Raw genomic sequence first — 23,512 nt, forward strand, 5'->3', positions numbered from 1 at the left:
CGTGCAAGCGGCGGCGACGGGGGTATGTGTGCCCGTGTATGGATGTGTATGTGCGCATGCGTGAGTGCTGTGTATGCGTGTAGCAGTTGTGCGCATGCGTGAATGTTGACGCGCGTGCACGCAGCTCAATCCAGCCGCTCGTCACAGTTTCGTGTCCCTCATTCCCCCGTGTCAGACGACTATAAGTCTCCAGCCTGGACGCATCCTTCGGATGCGATGTCCAGGCGAGACCTAAAAACTACATATCCTGACATAGTGAATGACACGGATCTGGCGTCAGTACATCTGCTAATTGGAAAGAGGAAGGGACACCACTTCTTCTGTCAACTGGGCCATCAAAGTTTGCCGTTTGCTCCACAGCTCTACCGTAGAGGAGATGCACATATCTCCTCTGTATTTATTCCAATCCCCCCATTTATGATACCACTTCCTGGGGCAACCTCGTCCCTTAAACACCGTCTTCTCAGCAATCATAGCCGTGTCCATGTCTTTTGCCCAGTCACACACAAGCAAGACCGTGCCCACCCCCCATTACTGTGCGATGTTGCGCTTTGCGATGGTGAAGCCCATCAAGGCCTAATTCTGTTCTGCCTGGGAGAGGTCAGACGCCCCCCAAATATTAATAAGACAGAGCTGGGGAGACAAATTTAGGGGCTTGTCACGTGTCCTCTGAAGTTGAGGAGTAATCTCCCCCCAATAATAGTGGATTTGTGGGCAATCCCATAATATGTGTACAAAGGTACCCACTTGGTTCCAATGCCGGAGACAGAGCGGGTCAGGGAGTCTACCCAGTCTAAAGAGAAGCTTAGCATCAAAGTAGACACGGTGAAGAATTTTCAGCTGAATGAGCCGTAAACGCATGGGAATGACCACTTCCCTGGGGGAGGCCAGTGCGTCTCGCCAGTCGTCGTCCTCGATGCTTCCCAAGTCCGTCTCCCATCTAACTCAATTTCTGTATCGAATCTGCACGGTTATTTACCAGTTTCTTATAAGTGAGCGATATGGCCTTGCAGTCCAATAATAACCGGTCTTCTAGGAGGGGGGGGGGGAAGAGTCGGGGAGAGTGGTATCCTTTGGCAGGGCGGATAAAATTGCATGACTAATCTGTAAGTATCTAAAGGTCTCGGATTGGGCCAATTGGTACTTTGTCTGGAGGTCAGCAAATTAGGCCAGCTTCCCTTTTACCCATATGTCCCCAACTGTGGATATCCCAATTGTGTCCCACTTATCAAATCCTGGGCATTGACTGAGTCGTCCCAAAATGTCAAGTTCCCAAAGTGATGTTGCCTTAGTCAGTTGTCCAAACAATCCGATTTTCTAGTAACTGCGGGCCAAATCTCAACCACACGGGCCGTAGGGCCGGTTAAATTAAGTTTGCGGGGATTGGAGTAAAGCGTCCTATTATAGCCGCCCCGTCCCATAAGCCAGTGGTCTGTTTGGAAATTAGGCTCATCATGAGGGCCAAAAACCCATCTATTGATTGGAAGTTTGTATCTATTTTAAACAGAATTATGTACTTTACCTTCATATATTTATTCTTTTAAACTTGTGTGAAACGGTTATAAATTGCGATGGTTTAAAATAACTTATGCAAATAAAGGACTCATGGCAAACATGTTTAACTTTAGCTTGAAATTGGCCTTTTCTTCCACGAACAGTGAATCAGCCGACAAATAGAACTGTAAGAAGGCTCAATGATATTCAACTGAGATCATGGTTATCAAGACTGGCCTTGAATCTCAGGACACCTGAAGTAAAAGAGAATAATGGGTTGGCATCTGCTTTCAGGTAGTCATTGGAGCACTGCAGATTTGGGTGTGAAGATAAGCCCAATTATAGCAACTGAGTGTTGGCAGCCCAGACAACAAATCTAGCAAAGGGATTTTATTCATGACAAGGGCACAGTGACCAGATCCAAATGTTCACAATCAAGAAACAGAATCTTCGGTTTAACAAACACAAAGTTATACTGTGTACAAACCTAAACTACTCACTGAAGATCTTAATAAACCCATTGTTTGGCACTCTATTTGCAAACGCTTCTGTAGTAGCAGAGTGGTCTCTCCATACCCTAAACCTCTGATGTTGTCTCAAGTTGTACACTAAACAAAACAAGAACATTAGGATCGGAGACCAATTTTTTTATTTGCTTTGTTCATCCAGGCAGATACCAGTAAACAAGAATTGCAAGATCATGTTGAGCCAGAATTATGTTCTGCCATGTTAAGGCCAATCGTCTACTCCAAGAGGAGGATGACCACCACAGTTGCCCTTGAAAGCCTGAGTACCGTTCCTCTACAGCTGCAAGGCTGCTACATGGAAAAGAACGGAAAATGTTCGCCAAGCACTACTGCCTGAAGAGGAATGTAGCTGATGAATATGTTGGACAACAGTTCTTTGCAGCAGGTTTTCTTAATGTAAGCTACTTATCCATAAATCTCTTCCAATAAATATACTATGTATTATGCCCTGCATACGTATTCCAATTCAGTCATGTGTATCAAAGAAAGCTCGAATGGCGGAGGAACACACAAACAAAATAAGAAATAGCAAGAAAGAGGATTTTTAAGAGCAAAAGATCATTTTGCCATCAGCAAAACACATTTTATGAGTGGGGAGACGCCACTAGACATTTTTTGGAGACTCTTTTCTGCCCGGAGGAAATTCTTTCATGCCTGAGGAAACACTGCCCATTTGCTTGTTCCGCGCAGGGAGCGCGTGGTCACCTACGGTTGCTGTTCCCCCCAGCTGCCGCCCACTGCATCACCTAGCGGCCGCCGAGTGGGGGGACTACAGCCCCCAGAATTCTCTGCACGATTGCCCCGCCCACCCACGCACTCTTCCGCGCCCGGAGGCGCTGAAAACACCGGCGCTCCCTCGGTGGAGCGGGAGACGCCACTAGACATTTGTTGGAGACTCTTTTCTGCCTGGAGGAAATCCTTTCATATCCTGAGGAAACTCTGCCTATTTGCTTGTTCCGCGCAGTGAGCGCGTGGTCACCTACGGTTGCTGGTCCACCCCGCTGCCACCCACTGAATCACCTAGCGGCCGCCGAGCAGGGGGACTACAGCCCCCAGAATTCTCTGCGTCGAGGGACGCGCGCGGGCGGCGCCGGGCAAAGGGCAGGCCGTCTGTGGCCGTCCGGGACTGACAAGGCCGAGCTGGGCCACCCCTTTTCCACCAACACACCCAGGACACTGAAAGTAAGACTGTATCCTCCCACAAAAGTGAAAATTGTTATTAACAGACGGGGCACATATATTGTTGCTATTATTCATCTTGACCCATATATTGTCATTTTGCAAGGTTTACACTACCCATAGGAAGACGGCGTCAAGATCAAGGAAAGGTAGGAAATCATTGGTGGGAGGGTCTGTTAGCTGGACCCTGGACAATTTTATAACTAGGGCCTCCTCAGTACTGGAATATGAGATCGCCATTACTGAGCGTCGACTGTCCTCAGAACTCCTCCATAATAAACGCTCATCTTTGGGAGCGATTCAGTTAGCGACTACCCCATCACAAAATTCTCCTAGTGACAATAGTACCTCGCAGCAGTTACAAAATGTTATAACACCATCAGAGCTAAGCAAGGAGCTTAGTATCAAAGACCTAAGCGCAGATCCTTTATTAGAATTAATCTCGGAAGAGCCAATTACATTATCATCACCAGACCCGATCCCCATGAGCCAAACACAAAACATATGAAGACCACTAAGGGCTATTATGAAAAGAAAGCGGGGGAGGATGGACAAAAGGGCAGACGTCCTAAAATAGCTAAAACACTCCCCAGCCCCCTTAAGGGGCATATCTTAGGTTCTAGGAAACAACTGACAGAACGAACACATACCTCCTCTCTCCCCAATCAGGGGTTAATGGATAACATCGAACTCGTAGTTAAATCGCTTTTGCTACCACTCGTGGAGAGAGTAAGAAGGATTGGGGAGCAATTAGGCTCAATAGAACAAATGATAGCTACAAACACCACACTAATAAAGGAACTATCCCCTCCCAGGCTGAATAAAACTACATGTGGGGGAAGATCAGGGCTGACTCTACCCAGTGTTACGAACCGAGTCGATTCCATTCCTTTGACACTCGAGAATTCCACGGGCCCACTGAAAACAGATATTACTTGCACCAAATCTAGGTCAGCAGGACCCGTGGTACCAGTTAAGCACGTAGCCAGCAAACAGGCAACAACTGCCAAGGTGCATGAAACTAATAAGATCTCAAAATTCAATATTCAACAGATAGATCTCCCACCAGAAGCAGCACCTTATGTCATAGTTTTGACTGGGGTACCCGAATTAGCAGCCGGGAAAAGAGAAGGTTATTCAGGGCTTAAAAATAAAGTAGTCCATTGGCTGAGGAAAAACCGGCCTCTACCTCCCAGCATAGATGGCATAATTTTGCACGTGAGAAGACTAGGCTGGGTAGGGCATAGACCTAAAGAGATCCAGGGGGACATTATCCTTGTCAACTTTAGGGACCGTAGGGCAGCCCCCCACATTAGTGACTGGTGTTCAGAGAGGGGCGAGGGAGGGATATCAACACGCGCCTTGAGTTACTTCTACCCCCGGTCTCTTTCATCCAAACCATCCAGACACCTGTACCAAAACGAAAATAATGTTGCTGATCTTAGTTTCACCATTCACACCTCCAATCAATTTGCTACACTTTTGGGGATGGATGGGGTAGATTGACTCGCCAATGATAAGTCCATCCTCTATTCTGCCCCAGAGCATAGTGTGCCACGTGTGGCTCCGAAGGGAATTAACGAGGAGGGACTTCTTCTATCCCGGAATGTGGCAGGCCTATCAGATAAAGTGATCCACCCACGCTGGTTAGACTTAGTCACCAAATATAGCATACTCTTGTCTACAGGAAACCTGGACCATAGACGAGTTACATATTATCGGTTACACAACCTTCAACACACCTGCAGCACAAGATACTACTTGTGTAACGATATATCTGTAAGAGACATTAGTTAGTGATAGATTTCTTACCTTAGAATATCCCCAGGCGTCAGACTGGATCTGGAAACTTTTGCGTAGCAGTACCCTTGCGCGTCGGTAGGTGTCGTCTGCGGCTCAGCGTCCGTCGTCGGCGTTGTGGGCGCCGTGATGACGTCGGAGTACTTAGACGCCGCCTCCACGTGCTGACGTCAGTTCTTAGACACAGCTCATCCGCGCCAGAAGCGCAGAGCCATGCCAAAAACCAACACTGGTGCCATGAAACTAGGGCCCTGAAAGGGGATGACCTTAACCCTAGATATCGGTTCGCAGAACAGGGAGGATGGGTGGGTCGGTAAGGAATCTATCACTAACTAATGTCTCTTACAGACATATCGTTACACAAGTAGTAACTTGTGCATCTGAAAGAGACACGTTAGTGATAGATTCCTTACCTTAGAATAGATACCCCAGCAATATCAACCCCGTGGTGGTGGGTCTGCCAACCAATAATCACACCAGAAAGTCCTGGAGGATGGAACGGCCAAAGTAGCCATCCCTCTGGACTTGACTGTCCAGGCAATAATCTCGTGCAAACGTGTGCAGCGAGGCCCACGTAGCCCCCTGGCAAATGTCCTGCAAGGGCACACCTCGGCCCAAGGCAGTTGTAGTGGCTGTGGCTCGAGTAGAATGAGCCCTCAGCCCAACAGGGAGTTCCTTCTTAGCCAAGGAGTAACACGCCTGGATGCACAAGATGATCCACCGGGAGATGGTCCGCTTGTGCACCGCTTTCCCTTTCTTAGCGCCCGCGTATCCAACAAAGAGTTGGTCATCCACCCGGAACTGTTGTGTGCGGTTCAAATAAAATGAGAGCGCACGTTTTGGGTCCAGACGGTGGAGCCTCTCTTCCTCTCTCGAGGGGTGCGGAGGCGGAAAGAAGGTGGGCAAGGTGATGGATTGCCCAATGTGGAAGGCCGTGACTACCTTGGGTAGGAAGGAGGGCCTTGTTCGTAACACAACCTTGTCCGGATGGACTGAAAGGAAAGGAGGCTTACAAGATAGAGCCTGAAGCTCACTCACTCTCCTGGCAGAGGTGATGGCTACCAGCAAGGCAGTCTTCAAAGAAAGGAGGCGAAGAGGACAGTTGTGAAGTGGCTCAAAGGGAGCGCACATCAGAAACGTAAGAACCAGGTTCAAGTCCCATTGAGGCATCACGAAGGGAACAGGAGGAAACGTATGAGTGAATCCCTTCAGGAATCGATTAACGATAGGGGACTTGAACAAAGAAGGTTGATCAGGCAACCTCAGAAAGGCTGAAAGAGCTGAGAGATAGCCCTTGACAGTGCCCAGAGCAGAGCCCTGCTGGGCAAGAGAGAGAAGAAAGAGGAGAACCTCCGAAAGAGGGGCATTAAGGGGATCCACAGCCTTTGCTGTGCACCATGCCACAAATCTGTTCCACCTGCAGGCGTATACCGACTTTGTGGAGGGACGCCTGGCTGCCAGAATGATGTTGCAAACTTCAGGAGGCAAGTCAAATGGCCTCAACTGTCGCCGCTCAATCTCCAAGCATGGAGGTGGAGACTGGACAGGTTCGGGTGGAGGACCGTCCCCTGCTGCTGCGACAGAAGGTCCTCCTGAAGAGGCAGACGAACCGGGGGATCGACTGACATACTGAGTAGCTCTGGATACCAGTACCTTCGTGCCCAGTCCGGAGCCACAAGGATGACTTGTGCCCGGTCGCGCTTGATCTTCTTCAGCACTCTGGGCAGAAGTGGTATAGGCGGAAAGGCGTACAACAGACCGCAACTCCACTCGCGACGAAAAGCGTCTCCGAGCGAGTGCCGCCTTGGAAATTCCAACGCGCAGAACTGATGACATTGCGCGTTCTCTTCGGTGGCAAATAGATCTAACCAAGGCTCTCCCCACTGCTGAAAGAGACCTTGCGCCACGTCCGAGTTCAAACGCCATTCGTGATCCATCATGCACCGGCGGCTGAGCTCGTCCGCCCTGGCGTTCAGAGAACCTGCCAGGTGTTGAACCATCTGAGTCACGCCCTGATGTTCCAGCCATTGCCAGAGGCGCAGAGCCTCCTGGCAGAGGGTCCACGACCCCACCCCGCCCTGTTTGTTGCAGTACCACATGGCGATGGTGTTGTTCGTGAACACCTGCACTACACTCCCTCGGACAGACGGGAGGAATGCCTTCAGTGCTAGACGAATCGCCCGCAGCTCCAAAAGGTTGATATGGAGCCGGGACTCCGCCGGAGACCAGAGGCCTCTGATCTCCGCCTCTCCCATGTGGCCTCCCCAGCCCTGGAGGGACGCGTCCATCACAACTACGTGCTCCGGTTGGGGAAGGGAGAGGGATCTGCCGTTGACCCAATCGCGGTCCGTGAGCCACCACTGCAGCTGTCTCGCAGTGCCCTCCGAGATCAGGACATGGTCGGACAGGTTGCCCTGATGCTGGGCCCACTGAAACTTCAGGTCCCACTGCAGAGCCCGCATCCGCCACCGTGCGTGATGCACCAGAAGGATGCAGGAGGCCATCAGCCCCAGAAGCCGCAGCGTCAACCTGACCGAAACCCGGGATAAAGGCCGGAAGAGTGGAATCAGGGCCTGTATATCCCGAACCCACTGTTCGGGCGGGAAAACCCGAAACTGCGCCGAGTCGAGAACCGCTCCGATGAAAAGGAGCTTCTGAGAGGGACACAGGTGTGACTTCGGCACATTGATGGAAAATCCCAGCTGGTGCAGGAGATCCACCGTAGTCTGGAGGTGGTTGACGACTGCCTGGGGCGAGCCCGCCTTCAACAACCAGTCGTCGAGGTAGGGGAAGACTGAGACCCCCAACCTGCGCAGATGAGCTGCGACCACCGCCATCACCTTCCTGAACACCCGTGGGGTGCTGGTAAGGCCGAAGGGGAGCACGGTAAACTGAAAGTGCTTGTGGTCTACCGTGAACCGCAGGTAACGCCGGTGGGCCGGCAGGACGGGGATGTGAAAATAGGCGTCCTGCAAGTCCAACGCTACCATCCAGTCTCCTGGGTCTAGGGCAGCTAAGACCTGAGCCAGAGTTAGCATTTTGAACTTCTCCTTCCGGAGGAAGCCGTTGACGTTCCTCAGATCCAAGATAGGGCGTAGGCCCCCTTTGCCCTTCTTGGGTACCAGAAAGTAGTGGGAGTAGCAACCACGTCCTACTTCTGGCCCAGGAACGCGCTCAATGGCCCCCTTGGCCAAGAGGGTCGAAATTTCCTCCTGCAGGAGCCGCAAGTGATCCCCCGATACGCGGTGGTGTTGCGGTGGCATGGCTTGAGGAGTCGTCTCGAAGGGGAGGGAGTAGATCTGCAGCACCCACCTGTCTGAAGTGACAGTGCGCCAGTGAGAGTGGTGATGGCGAACCGTGCCTCCCACTGGCATCACATGGGCCGAAAAGCACGGACTAGGAGGGTTTAGAGGTGGATGCCGCGGGGGCAGGTGTGGACTGACTCCGCCTGGTTCCCCGACCGCCTCCGCGGCGGTTTCCACTGCCGCCGCCACGCTGGACGACAGTCTGCGGCGAGTGGCTGGCGGCACGTGTGGGGGCGCCCCTTCCCTGGCCACGAAAGGAGCGAAAGGCACCCGTTTGCTGGCGTGGGGCCGAGAGGCCCAAGGACTTGGCCGTAGCCCTGGAGTCCTTAAAGCGCTCAAGCGCGTGGTCTGCCTCGTCGCCAAAAAGGCGACGGCCATCGAACGGCATGTCCATCAGAGTGTTCTGGACATCTGCCGAGAAATTGGCGGATCTCAGCCAGGCGTGGCGTCTCACCGCCACTGTCGTAGCCATCGCTCTGCCTAGCGAGTCAGTAGTATCCAGCCCACACCTGATTGAATACTTGGCTGCATCTCGGCCCTCCACAAGGGCTTGGCCGAGTTTGGCCCGTACCTCCAACGGGCACTCTGGCAGCACTTCCGCCACCGTCTCCCATAGAGAGTGGGTGTAGCGGCCCAAGAGGCATGCGGTGTTGGAAGACCGCAGTCCCAAACTAAGGGAGGAGAATATCTTCTTTCCATAATTCTCAAACCTCTTGGATTCCCTGTCCGGCGGGGCCGTCGGGAATGCGGTCTGGGAATTAGAGACTTGGATGACCCGACTCTCGGGGGTGGGGTGGGAGGACAGGAAACATGGGTCGCCCGGAGCCGGGCGGTGGCGTCTGGCCACTTTCCCTTCTACGGGCGAACCCATAGCGGGCCTGGACCAAGTGCCCAAAAGAACGTCGGTCAAGGCCTCATTAAAGGGCAGCAGAGGCTCAGCCGAGCATGACTGCGGTTTAAGGACCTCTGTGAGGAGGTTAGTCCTCACGGCCGCGACGGGGAGCTCAAGGCCCAAGGCCTTGGCAGCCCTCGTCAACTCCACACCATAGGTAGCCCCCTCCTCCGAAGCCACAGTAGGAGGAGAGACACATCCAGTGTCTGGAGAGGTGTCCAGGCCACTGGCCTCCCTAAGGTCTCCTGCCCAGTCCATATTAGACTGACACTCCTTGGTCAGAGGGTCCTCAGACCCCTCCCAATCCTCATCACCCATCTCCTGAGATTCAGGGTTGTAATTGAATGAGGTCGGTTCATAGAAGTGGAAATCTCCAAACGGCGTCGGGTACGGCGCCGATAGGCGCCGTCCCGATGTCAGAACCGAAGCAAAAGGAGGTTTTGGGGGCGGCGCTGTCCTTGGGCAGCGCCGCCCCCGATACCTCCTTTTGCTTTGACACGAGACGGACCGACGCCGGGGGGGTCGTAAGGTCCACCGGTGACGATCCAGAGCCCGAGGAAGGCCCAGCGGCGTCCTGCGGCGCCGGGCCCGAAGGCGCCGTTGCCGCTGTTCCCTGCGGCGCCGGGCCCAAGGGCACCGGCGGTGTCAAGGATCGTGGGGCCCTGCTGCGCCGGGCCCGAAGGCGGCATCGGGAAACGAAGCACCCAACGGCGTCGGGGTCGAAGCCCCCGACCCACTAGGGCCCCTTGACGGGTCCACTGGGCCCGGAGGTGCCGCGGAGCCCGTCGGAGGAGGAAGGGACCTCATGGCCATGAGGAAACGCTCAATCTCCTCCGGCGTCGCGTTCAGCCCAGGGACCGGAGGGTATGGGGCCGGACGCGACGCCCGCGACTCCCGAGGAGCCACGTGGGCGGTGTCATCCGAACCCCCGGCTGCATCGCGCGAGCGTCGGGGGGAGTCAGAAGAGCGATGATGCCTCTTCGACTTCTTGTGTTTCTTACCTGACGACTTGGACCCAGAGGAGTGGTGCCGACTCCCGGAGCTGTGACTGCCGGAGTTAAAGCCGCCTGCGGGACCGCTCCTGCCTGGCTTTCCTCGAAAGGGCCAGACAGTCGGGGCAGGCCTCGTCGTCGTGGTCGACGCCCAAACACGTCAGGCACAGGCTGTGAGGATCCGTGACCGACATGGTGCGGTCGCAATCGTCACAATGCTTGAAGCCTGGCATCCCTACGGCACCGTCGGGGTCGCAAGACTTCGAAAAGGATCAAAAATGATCACCAAAAAGTTAGTAAAAAATTGACTGGGTTACTGCTTTTTCCAGATCTGCGCTGGCTGGCGCGGAAAAAAGAAGAACTGACGTCAGCACGCGGAGGCGGCGTCTAAGTAGTCCGACGACGTCATCACGGCGCCCACGACACCGACGACGGACGCGGAGCCGTAGACGACGCCTACCGACGCGCAAGGGTACTGTTACGCAAAAGTTTCGGGATCCAGTCTGACGCCTGGGGATATTCTAAGGTAAGGAATCTATCACTAACGTGTCCCTTTCAGATATAGCAAGTCCACATGGGAGAAACAAGGGGGGTTTGTGCACATATGTTTCTACCACAGGGGGGATTAAGGTACTCAAATTCGTAACTACCGAGGATTATCAAATTTTAATAATTAGTTGGGGACACGTAAAAAGCATGTCCCTAGTAAACTTTTATAATAATGTGCCAACTATTTCCATAGAAAATGTGATTAACAATCTCATGAGTAGTCTAATCACTCTCAAACACCAGTTGGGAGGAGTAATGGTTCTGATCTGGGTGGGTGACTTTAATTGTACTCTTTGCCCCCATGGCTCGTCTGGCATTTGCGGCCTAGGCGAAAGTAAAGAAGATAACCCTACCCACTTTGCCCACTCTATACTCGGTGATACGTTGAACAACCTTGTTCTTTATTTTAACTTGTCCTATGTTAATGAATTATGCAGCCCAAATACCCTGTTTCAGCCCACCTTTAACGGGATGGGGTGTAACTCGACTATCGATTTTGCACTCTTATCCACCATTCATGCAGGGCTAGTATCTTCATGGGAAACACTTAAAGTTTTATTTAGCGACCACTATCCCATCTCCGTTGGCTTAAAAATTAAAGGCCGCGAGCAGAGCCTAAGTGATAATCCCTCGTAATTACCCTTGATAAACCTGGCATCTAGAAACGGTTACTCAATTAAATGGGATAAGGTGGAGCCAGTGGCATTTCTCCACAATTTAGTATCAAATTCTTATGAAGACATAACCTGCCTCATACAGTCCGCGGAACCGTTAACTGTAATAAAGTAGAGACGAAAAAATTACTAACAAGGGTCCATAGACAAGGCCCAAATAAGGCCCATAGCTGGTTCAATAATAGTTGCACAAACGCACTTATAGCTTTGAAAAGAGCACTGCATACATCACCAAAGTCCCCCGTTTTGATCCGGCAAGCTAGAAAGTCCTATCAAATTGCCATAAAAACTAGGAAAATACAACTGAAGAGGGGTGCCTGGTAGGCTCTACACGTAGCCTCACAACGCAAAGACAATACCGCTTTTTGGAAAGCGGTAAATGCCCCGTTTTTACAGAGCAAGGAGGCAGATGTTATAGATCAGGAAATTACTGGGGATACCTGGGTGAAACATTTTAAAGGTCTCCATGATAAAGTCATCCCCCCTGATTCCGGAAATTCAACAACTGAGGAAATAGACACTTATCATGATAACAACATACCAAGAGCTTTCCCGCTGGGTATAATATTTAACCTCGAGGAGGTCAGAAAGGCTATCAAGGAAAGCCCCGCAGGCAAAGCACAGGGCCCAGACGGAGTCCCAATAGACGTCTACAAAACCGAGACTGATCTTTGGGCTCCCATGTTAACTAATGTTTTAAACAAAGCAAACCAGCATGGGTTTATACCATCCTGGCCTGATGCCATCGTTGTCCCCATTTTCAAAAAAGGCAATAGAAATGACCGTACTTGCTATCGGCCGATCTCGCTACTTGATGCACTAATGAAGGTGGCGGGTCGGATAATTTTAAACAGGATTCAGAGATGGGCAGAGGATAACGATATTATCTCGAACCTACAGTATGGTTTTAGAGCGGGCAAGTGTACTATAGAATAGGGACTAAACTTGGCTTTAGTTATATTTAAATACACATAGGCTAAGAAGGGTAACCTCTTTGTGACATTCGAGGACCTTCGCTCCGCCTTCGACTGTGTAGACCACGAGACACTATGGGCGATACTCAGCAGCATGGGCATAGACCGACAAATTCTTATATTTATTAGAGAACTATATAGGGGTGCTGGTGCAAGGGTGCGATACAGTAGGTTGGGTGAGTGCTCAGACAAGTTTGATATCTGGACAAGAGTGAGACAGGGGTGCATCTTGGCACCTCTTCTCTTCACCCTGTAGATCAACTCCATCGGGCAACACCTCAGAGAATTACAGCACGACCATCCTTCCATCATGGGAACACCAGTGCAACTATTCTTGTATGTCGATGACGCTGCCATAAGGTCGGTCTACAGAGGGCTGTCGTTAAATTTACTAACTATATGAGAGACAGGGGGCTCAAAGTCAACACCACAAAAACGTACACTATGTCATGCGGCACTGGGACAAAGAGGGTACCTTGCCCAATCTTCCTGGATGAGAAAAGGATTGAAACTACAGAGAGATTCTCCTATTTAGGAATACATTTTGATAGAAAGGGCACCTGGCATGCAGCAGTGATTGCGAGAAATTTAGCATTCTCCAGGGCGATAGGTGCTTTGAGAAACTTTGCGGTTAAACTAGGTGGAAGACCCGTGAGAGATCTTATCCAAATTTATAAAGCTAAATGTGTATCCACAGGTACATATGGTTCGGGTCTATGGGGGATCGAATACTCCCAACAGATACAATGCTCCGAAAACCAGTACATTCGCTATTTACTAGGGGTCCCCAAATCAACAGCTACCTATGCCACACATATTGAAGTGGGTTTACCATATATTTCTGATATCATAAATACCTCCCCTGTATTATTGTGGCATAAGATATGGGTGACACCTGAGACAACCCTCAATAGAGATGTAATTACTGACTGCCTTAAACTTGATGGTGTAGCCAATATCAAATGGCTTACCTATGTAAAAAAGATACTGACTGAGATTGGGCATCCTGAATTTTCTTCAAGACCTGCAAGCATGGAAGCCGTCTCTAGAGGGTCTTTGAAAAAAATGGTTTTGGACTACCTAGCAAATAAGAGGTGGGGCTTGGAAAAAGTACAGTTGTAGAATATCAGCTGATTACAATCTGCGAAGGGGTCCAACAGTACCTCTTATCTGAGTCAAGCAGCTATCCCCTCACGCTACTGACCCGCTTTCGCATGGGTACTTTTTTTTGCTTGATCACTTTTCCAACCTGTAACAATTGGTCCAGGGAACGCCTAATATGCCTTTACGACGACGTCTCCTTTCAATCGAATATCCACTGTGTACTGTTTTGTAAATTCTATCAGCTACCAAGGGAGAATTCTTGAAACCTATTTTAAAGGCCTGGGGGAACCGAACCTGTAGAGCGGCTTTTTTTAAGTTGCAACAACTCGAAAATGACTGTCATTCAGGCAGTATCCTGCTTTTTAAAACGTGTAATTAGGTTTCGAAATTCAATGTAAATGCACTTGGCAATCAATCTTGTTAAATGCTTTACTTTCCTAGGACAGCTATTCTTTTACAATTTTCCTGTGCACACGTTGCGGATTAGATTCATTTATGAATTGACATGCATCGTGTGATATGTATCCTTATTATTAATTGCCTTGTGGAAATTGTATCATGGTATATTTTTTTTAAATGTGTAAATGTTATAATGTACAGTTTTCTTTTAATGTAAATGGCATTTTTTCTCTACAATGTACGCTTTCATGATTTTGTTTCTGAAATCGAATAAAGCTAAATATTAAATTGAGTTGGAATGGTCTTTCCAACCATTAAAATGGGTTTGTCACCTCATTACGAATTAGCAAGAGGAGGTGTGAATGGAACTATGTACATGAGGCCTTTAGTTATTTACCTGTCTCTACATTTCTCCAGCTTCAGTATCTTTGAAAGATTCAAATCAAACTCCAGGTCCTCCTCCGCCCCTTCCCCTTGTGAGGGGACTGACCTCTGTACATTTATATTGTGAAAACTAAGCTATCATAATCTGTAGAGGGAGTTCGGTGCTGACTACACTCGCCTCAATAACAGAATTTTGGACAGTTTACGATGAGGTGAATATGCAAACATAAAAATATTAGTTCCCTAGAGGATGCTTAAAGCTGTTTACAGCAATACATAAAATTACGGAGGACTCCAAAGCAGACAATGGGGAATGCCTTTAACAATCGAGTGCTGGATAACTCACAGACAAACAACTGCATCACCAGCACTTTGAAGCAAGGGTAACAACCATACTCTATCCTCAACAATAATAGAAGGTACAGATATCCGAAAATCTAAGTACAATACAAGATATCAAAGAGAACCAATGAACACTATTCTGAACCATGAATTAAAAGTGTTTGCTCCACAGGCGACACACTGTAAACATTGTTAAAATTGAGGTGGTCGACTAGCTGGTTCTGTTAACCGATTTAAAAAAATGAATTCTCACATTTGATCAAATCTGAAAGCACAGAGTTTATGAGTTTCAAGCCAATTGTTGCTTCCTCTGAAGATGAAAGATGACAGGAGAACATGTCTAACAGGTATTTGTGTGGGATTCTAAGTCTCAGAGAAGTGAACAGCACAACTATCTGAAAGACCAGAAAAAGGAATTAACAGTTTGCTTCATGTTTTTCTCTGCTTCCCCATCCACGCTTTTGAGAAGTCAAACCTACCCCAAGTTTGTCAGATTAACATTTTATAACACTATTCTAACTCAACAGCTCGGATTTGTAACACCTCCCATTTGTGGTCTTATTTCAGATGGTTTATGGAGAACTAAAGGGAACTTAATACGATGGAATGATGTACTAAAAGAGCTTATTGAAACACAGAATGTTTAACTTATCTCTGAAAACTGAAGAGCGTTTCAGAACTACTAACGAATATACAATGGTTGGGTACGATCATTTTCTATATTATTAAGGCGGTTAAGACACTACTTCAGACTTAAGTGCCAAGCAAGCATTGTGTTGCATTATCAAATGAGTTAAGGAGGTCAGTCTGGGTATATAATAAGATGACAAAAGGAACATATGCAATTCCATCACAATTTCACACTATACTTGAAACAAATTGCTACACGAGTCCACAACATCTGCAAGCTTTAAGTGTTTTGTCAGTAGTCAGTACATTTAAAGAAGGCACACAGGTGAGCTTTGCATGAGCAAGCAGTACCCATGCAACTGAGGCTTAATCATGCTCCTAAAAGCCCCCAGGTGTTCTACAACATATTTGTTTTTCATTGAATTATCTAAACAATACTAACCAGGGTCAGGATCTTCAAGCTTCTCCTTAAGGCGTGGGAAGGCGGGGCGGAGGGATTCCGGGTACTTCAAAAAAACTTTGTACATGATCAAGACAGATTTCTTCCTGATATAAGGCTTTGTGTGGGACATCTGTGATTAAAGAAGATTTAGTTAGTATCAAGAACAAGTCAGACTGCTGAACAGGTTTCACTTCTGAACATGCAACAGGGACAAATATTTCAGTGACATTAAAGAATCAACATTAGTAGTAATGGCGTGATAAGACTTACATCGCAATTCCCCCATCTCTCACTCTCACAAATGGTCAAGCTCACGCGCACTGTTGACAATCCAAATAGTACACTAGTGAGCCTGTTCAGTCACGACTAAACGTTTAATGGTATACGTTCCTGTCTAGACCACAGGCAGAGCCACGCACCTCTGCTAACTTGTACGAGATGTGCACCCCCAAGCACCTTGAGCACTAGTCACAGGCTTTAACATATGAGCCTTATTGACAAATGATTTTAACCTTTTTTGTTTGTCTTTGTGTATGTCTGTTTGTACCTTTTATCTTCACAGGTTTTAATTTTGGTCTCTATATTTTTGGAAACCTGAGGTTGTGTGCTTCCCGCCCTTTGGCCGGTGGAGCCCCCCTCATTTTACTTCACAGACACGAATTTTTCACTTTCAAGGCCTACGGTCGGGTGGGCCTTAGCGTGCTCATACCGCCGGGGTTTACACTCTAGGTCCTGACGAATGCCTGGTTAACTATACCGCTTGGGCAGAAACATGTTGACCAACCACACTTTCACTTAATGTTATCGGTACAAGACCATCCAATTAGTTGGCCTTGTTTATCGACACATTTTTTACTTTGTCCTTGATGATCAGCTAATAAATAATTTTTTGATACATACAAGACAATTTTAAACCACCACTCTTTACACTTCTCACGTTACTTATCACATAGCCCCTCCATCCTCACAAGACCAGCTCCGAAGTAACTCTGGCGTTGCAGCACACCGGGGTGACATTCGGTCACACCCGGTGGGGCCCGATGATGAAGCAAGTCACCGACCAGGTCGGTGAGTGAGGGCTTTATTAACAAACCAAATGGGCTTGTGTTTGACTCCTTGTGCTCAGTGCAGACCCCACCCTACCTGCACTAGAACACTCTTTTGTTGTTATTTTCTGTTAATCTATTGGGGACTAAGAGTGTTCGCGCTTCTCCCTACCTCTCTCTTTGTTGATAGTGATAAGACTTAAACAACTGCAAATCAGTTCTGCCTATACCCAATAAACACTCATGTAATTAGCATAACCCCTTGCAAAATAGTTAAACCAAAATGGATCAAAAATATATCATGTGCTGGAAACAACACAGGTGTTATGGGAACAAGCAAGTTAGAGTTTAGCCCACAACAGCCGAAAGACAACTCATTACTTTTGTAAGCCCGCCTTCAGTATGAGAACAAGAATTTAATGGCGAGTTTGATGGGGGTCAGTGTTTTAGGTGGCCTTCAATACACTTGACTACAACATCAACCAAGGGAGGCTGACAGGTGTGATGATTTGATATGGACTTGGCAATCTTCAGTTGTCACCTATAGTTAAGTAACCTCATTCTATCCAAACAGTGCCAAGAAAACAGGATTCATTCTCATCTCCTGAAAGCACATGGATTTACAGCATCTGAAATGACATCAACAACAACATGGTGCATCGCGGGGGTCCAAAAATAACTGGTGAATTTCAGTGTTCTTATTAGTTTAAACAGACATGTTCACCCATCTATAATGTCACTTTAACCTATGGTGTCTTCAGTGAAAATAGAACATAAATAAATAGGTATATCTATAGATATAGATCCACAAAAATGCATGGTAAAAGTACATATTGAAATGCAACATGTGGGAAAGGTCAACACACTGTATGAGATGTGTGGTAATGGCATCCGTTGTAATGTCTGATATTCGCTAGGCAGTCCAACCTGACTGACCAAGATATAATTCCTAGACTACGCCTTACACCTCTGAAAGGAGATGGAGCAGCGGCTGCCCCAAACGTCCACCAGGGCGTCACCAAAGTACTGAAAGTGACAGGGCAGGTGTGTAGACCGAGAGATGCGGTGGTACCACCAGATTGACAGCGATGGGGCTGCTCTGTAGCCCACAGTAACAAGTGTTGCACTGTACTCACAGTGCTACGATTGTTCAGTGGCTCAAAGTGTTAGTGCCAGCAGTGGCATATAAAATGCTTGCAGTACAAAGAAGCCTTTCCTGCAATTATTATTTGAATCTCCTACCATGGATATCTTTCCTCTCTCTGCAAAAACATTGGGGTGCTGGCCTTTCTGAACCCCCACTAAGCGGAGCATGTCAATATGTGATGATGGCAGCGGGTACATATCAGGCGATTACCTGCCTCTACAACCAAATGTTATGGGACGGGCTTACCCCACTACAAAGGTTGCGGGAGCAATGGGCGGCGGACCTAGGGAGGGACCTGTTTATTTTCTCCTGAGGCGGAAGCCGGGAGCTGTTTGGAACCCTGTTCATAACGTTGTGTGTTTTATTAATACTTTTGCATGCTTTAAGAAACTGAGCAATTTAATAACTTATCCTGCTACTTGCTATCTGGCCCACTCTTGCCGCAATCCATTGCCTGCAGTTAGCCGAATAGGTGCGGAGTGCTCAGGCTAACAGAGGCTGCCGGTGAGAGCGAGCAGCCATCTTAGGGGAGGCACAAAGGTGGGCGGTCTAGCTTCGTAGTCGCGCTCTTAGTGGAGTATAAAACAAGATGGCCATGCCTCTGCGCAGCGGACACAAGCAGTGGACGCGCCTTCCACGCGCCGAAGGAGTGCCGAAGGAAAGCCAGTCTGCGCCCATCAGCGTCCCGGAGGCGTCGGGCGGCGGACAGGCGGGTGTTTTCCCCATTCATACCCCCGGTAAGGTGCTCAAATATGCATCAGCACATCTAACAGCATTAATGGGCAATACCAGGAGCTGCTGCCCAGTTTTTCCTACCAGCCTTAAGTGCAACCATTGCTGCTCCAGCTGTGGTTGGACACTGGCTAGTGGTTCTATCAATAAGGCCTCTCCCGATCTGGGGAATTCCCTTAATCAGGATCTGGTCAGGGGGAATCTGCATAATACCGTTACTTGTATACTTCTTAATACACGGTCTTTAAGCAAGCATGCCTGTGATCTCTTTAATCTCTTATCAGAGTCTAAGCCTGCATGCCTTTTTCTGACCGAGACTTGGCTCGGCGAGTTTTGTAGTCCAGATATAGTCAATGCCCTCCCCAGAACCATTACATGTTAAGGAAGGATCGTGCAACGGGCAAAGGAGGCGGAGTGGCAGTGGTGGTTGACAAACGTTACACCTGCTCTATTGTTCCCACGGAAGACATCGAAGGCGTGGAGTCTCTGGGATTCTGCCTGTCGTTCTCGCCTCATCACTCCTGTGCTGAGCTGTTGGTTTATAGGCCCCCCAGCCAGACTGGATCCTTTCATGAGGAGCTTCATGCTGCTATCTCTTCGCTAATCATGACGTTTAACCACTGCCTGCTCTTGGGTGACTTTAACATCCACATGGATGTGGCAGAAGCAGCTGATACTATCAAGCTTCTGGATGTCACTAATCCATTGGGCCGGATTCCCTATCTTGCCACCCCCACTCATAACAGAGGCCACACTTTGGACCAAATTTTTTCCACTATTCCCATTTCCGTTGCCACGCCTATACCGGTGCTGTGGTCAGACCACTACTTAGTGAATTTCGATATTTTACGTGTGACCAGATCGATAAACAGTGGCTCTAGTTGTCAGCCCCTGGCTTCTCCTGCTTTTCACCACGTGTCGACTGACATGCTAGCCCAATCTTTGATTTTACATCCTTGCCAGCCCATAGGCGACTAAGAGGCTGATTTAGATCTTTTTCAGACCTGGCTCTCCAGCGCCTTGACGAACTGGCACCTCCCCTGTCTGGCCGTAAAAACATCTCACGTGCCTCGGCTTCCTGGTTTACGCCTGCACTCAATGAAAGCAGAAGGCTTTGTAAGAAAGCCGAGAGGGCATGGCGCAGAAATTATGATGGGTTATCAAAGGAGGCCTATAAGGAGTGTGTTAAGATCTATCACAAAGATATCATCCTTGAAAAAAAAATCGTATTTTTCCAAGAGAATCGAAGCTGCAGCCAATATTAGTAAGGAAATCTTTACCATAGTTAAGGAATTCACGTCTCCCGCATCCATAGCATCCAAGTGTTCTCCTTCTGAACCTTGGGTGATTCAACTGGCTGATTTTTTTGCCAGTAAAATTAAATACATCCAGGAGTCCTTTTTGCCGTCAGAGCCGGCTCTGGCCCCTAATTCCACTCTCCTTTCATCCTCTTCCGCCCCCGAGCGCTCTTTGCTCACAAATTTACCTTCCCTTTCCCCACAGGCCTCGCTGGATCTTCTATCCAAAGTAAAATCGGGCTCACCAATAGATCCCTGTCCTGACAAGTTTCTCGCTAAAATAGCGTATGCCATTAATCCTTTAATTAACCCGGTTCTAAATCAATCTCTTAATACTGGCTTCGTTCCTCACGCCTGGAAACAGGCTCTCATCCTCCCTCTCCTAAAAAAAAACTAATTTGGATCCCAGTATCCATGCAAATTACAGACCAATCTCACTTCTTCCGGCTTTTGCTAAGGTCGTGGAAAAAAATGTCCACTCCCCCCTTTCAAATTTTGTGGAGTCGCATGATATTCTCCACCATACTCAGTCCGGGTTCCGTTCAAACATGAGCACAGAAACAGCACTGCTGGAGGTCACGGAATCCATCAAGGAGGTCTTGGATGCGGGAGGAAAGGCGATGTTGGTGCTGCTGGATTTATCGGCGGCTTTCGATACCGTCCCCCACAACCGTCTTCTTTTAAGACTCTATGAGATTGGTTTGAGGGGGACGGCTTCAGTTGGTTTGAGTCTTTTCTATCTGACCGCCGAAAAACAATCTGGGCCTCTCCGCACTCAGCCTTAGTACCACCATCGGAGGTGGGAGTTCCTCAGGGCTCGATCCTGAGCCCCACTCTTTTGAATATTTACATGTCTCCTTTGGCAGCGTTGGCGGAGTCCTATGGTGCCCTGATTGTATCGTATGCTGACGATACACAGCTTCTCTTCACATGTGAAGAGAATGCTGACTTTAATGGTGAGAACATCAAGAGCTGTCTAGGGGCCATCTTTTCTTGGTTCCAATTGAATCATCTAAGATGCAACTCGGACAAATCAGAGGTTCTCTTTTTTGGCTGTCCCCCGGACCCCTGCTGGAAGTCATGGTGGCCGGCGGATATGTTCCCTCCCTCCGCCGCCTCTTCTGGGGCAAAGAATCTGAGAGTAAAAGTGGATAATGGGCTTACTTTTAAAGCGTAGATCTTGGGTTTAGTGGGGCAGTGTTTCGGCCTCCTAAAAATGCTGAGGAAATTTCTTTCCTTGCTACCCCTTGCTCACAGGAGGACCACGGTTCAGGCCTTGATAGGTTCCCGGCTAGACTATGCCAACGTGCTATATCTGGGCCTTCCAGAGTATCTTCTCTCGCGCCTTCAAACGGTTCAAAACTCTGCTGCTCGAGCAATCTTCGGCCTTAGCCGTAGGTCTAAAACCACTGCTCTACCTAAATCACTCCACTGGCTGCCAGTACGCAAACGCATTTCTTTTAAGACCCTTACCATGGCTTTCAAAGCCCTCCATGGTCCTGGCACCCGATATCGTAGGAAAAGAATAGGTTTCTACCTTCCTCCCAGATCACTACGTTCCGCCTCGTTAGAATTGGCTACGGTTCCAGCAATTAGGCGAGCTTGCATTGGCGGTCGCTCGTTCAAAAATCGGGCAACCCAACTTTGGAACAAACTGCCTCTATCTCTTCGGAAGATAGATAGCCTCCTCGCATTTAGGAAAGAGCTTAAAATATGGCTGTTTGGACAATAACCTCTTCGGTTTCTCTGTTTCTGTCCTCTTGGTCTGATAGCGCCGGGACACTCTGCCCGAGTAGCTGAGCGCTTTATAAAACTCCCTGTAACATAACATAACATCCCGGAGACAGCCTGGTCGCAGATTGTTCGAAGGGCGTGGAAGGGTACTAGGAATGCTAGGTTCCAGTTGATTCATTTCTTTGTGTTACATAGGGCATACCTCACACCTGCTAAAATTAATCAATATTTCTGAATTGACACAGCGACATGCCCCCGATGTCACGCAGGGGGAGCAGACCTTAGCCATATGTTTTGGGATTGTCCTCGGTTAGGCACGTTCTGGGAGGAGGTGACCGGGTCGCTCTGTGGGGTGACTGAGCGACAGATTGATGCGGACAAAGGGACGTGCCTGCTACATTGGTTCCCACATACTAGTAAAAATAAGATAACTAGTGAGTTTATGGCTTTAGGCCTCATCTTAGCCAAGAGGGAAATAACATCACATTGGAAGGCAGCGGTTGGCCCTAGCTATGTTAGGTGGAAGGCGACGTTGCTTCAGTGGGCAGGAAGTGAGAGCTCCATAAGAATGCAGCAGGTGCACAAGTCCCACAATGGTAAAGCGCTAGAAGCGGCACGAGCATGGGAGGCCCTGGTGGCGGAACTCCGGATGCTGGACAGAGAGGAGAATGCGAGTTCGGTGTCCTCGGAAGGGGAGGGGCAGAAGTGAGTGACTCCACCTGGACTGAGTGTAACTAGCTCAATGGTAGCCCCTGGAAGCATAGGAGGTTTTAGGGAAATCTAATATAGAGCGTATGATGACCCATTAATACATGACACACACTAATAGTACCTTTGCAACACTTATTCTCTACACAACAGTGCCAGTGGCAGGGGTGGGGGGATGGGATTTGATGGTTAAGGTGCGGCATTGACAAAGAGGCGTTGGTTAGAAATTATGCACCTGTATTCAGGCATGACCGTGGGTTGATAGATGCAATGGGCATGATAGCGCCAAAATTAACTGGGGGCCCTAGGCCTTGTTAATTGCTGCATAATTATCGAGTGTTATATTGACTTGGAATGTGGATTGCCTTTTATTTGTACCGGCCCCTTTGTTTTGTTTGTGTTTTAAAATAATAAAAAGATTAAAACAAAAAAAATGGATATCTTTCCTCTAGCGTCTTTGTTTTGACCAAATGTGTCTTTTTATGCCGAGTTCTCGTACTCCATCCAGAAACTTTGAATGGAAATGGAGAACGAGGCTCCATTTCCCTAGTCGATTTCGGGTAGATGAACACACACTATTTCCATCTCTTCTTCCACTATTTATAAAAAAAAGACTTTCTTCACCTCCTGCTCCTCTCTAATGCACACAATATTTCCTCAATCTTAGCTTATAAAAGGTTATTGTAACTTGCTTATTTTCAGAACAAGTCCAAGTTCCACCAGTCTATTGTGAAACCGAGATCTCTCTCTTGATCACTCCTTGATAACAGAAAGAAATATTTGTTGGGTATGGTTCTCAGTCAAATTTGGTTGACCTAAGCAAAAGAAATGAATACAAGCTGCAGAAACATACACAGGAAACGAGAATAAAGATCGCAGAAGTAATAGTGAACATCAATCACAGGCTGCAAATTACCTAAGAGGGTGTGATGCAGCGCTTTTTAAATTTTTAAAAATGTTGTATGCTACAGAGGGACCAGGAAACTCTTATTAGTTCGCATCGATGCTGCGGCGATTTTTGCGCTGTGCGGCTGTTTTCCCTTTTCCGCGTTACAGGACGAGCTCAGCTCGTCATCAGCACATGCCACCCGTGGCTGATGACGAGCTGAGCTCGTCATCAGCAGCGAAGGGGTTAACTTGCCAAGAGGGGCTCGAGAGGA

The 23,512-nt window shown here is 48.5% G+C and overlaps 1 protein-coding gene across 2 annotated transcripts in view; it reads right to left on the minus strand.

The window, feature by feature from the left end:
* The window catches only part of AP3D1 (adaptor related protein complex 3 subunit delta 1), a 400,132-nt gene that overhangs the window by 289,250 nt on the left and 87,370 nt on the right, over positions 1-23,512 (minus strand). For both annotated transcript variants that reach the window (XM_086947180.1, XM_086947179.1), the window contains exon 6: positions 15,688-15,817. In XM_086947180.1, the coding sequence (XP_086803306.1) occupies positions 15,688-15,817 (130 nt within the window). The remainder of the gene's footprint in view (positions 1-15,687; positions 15,818-23,512) is intronic.

This window comes from Lissotriton vulgaris, chromosome 12 (assembly GCF_964263255.1).
Source record: "Lissotriton vulgaris chromosome 12, aLisVul1.2, whole genome shotgun sequence".
NCBI classification, from domain to species: domain Eukaryota; kingdom Metazoa; phylum Chordata; class Amphibia; order Caudata; family Salamandridae; genus Lissotriton; species Lissotriton vulgaris.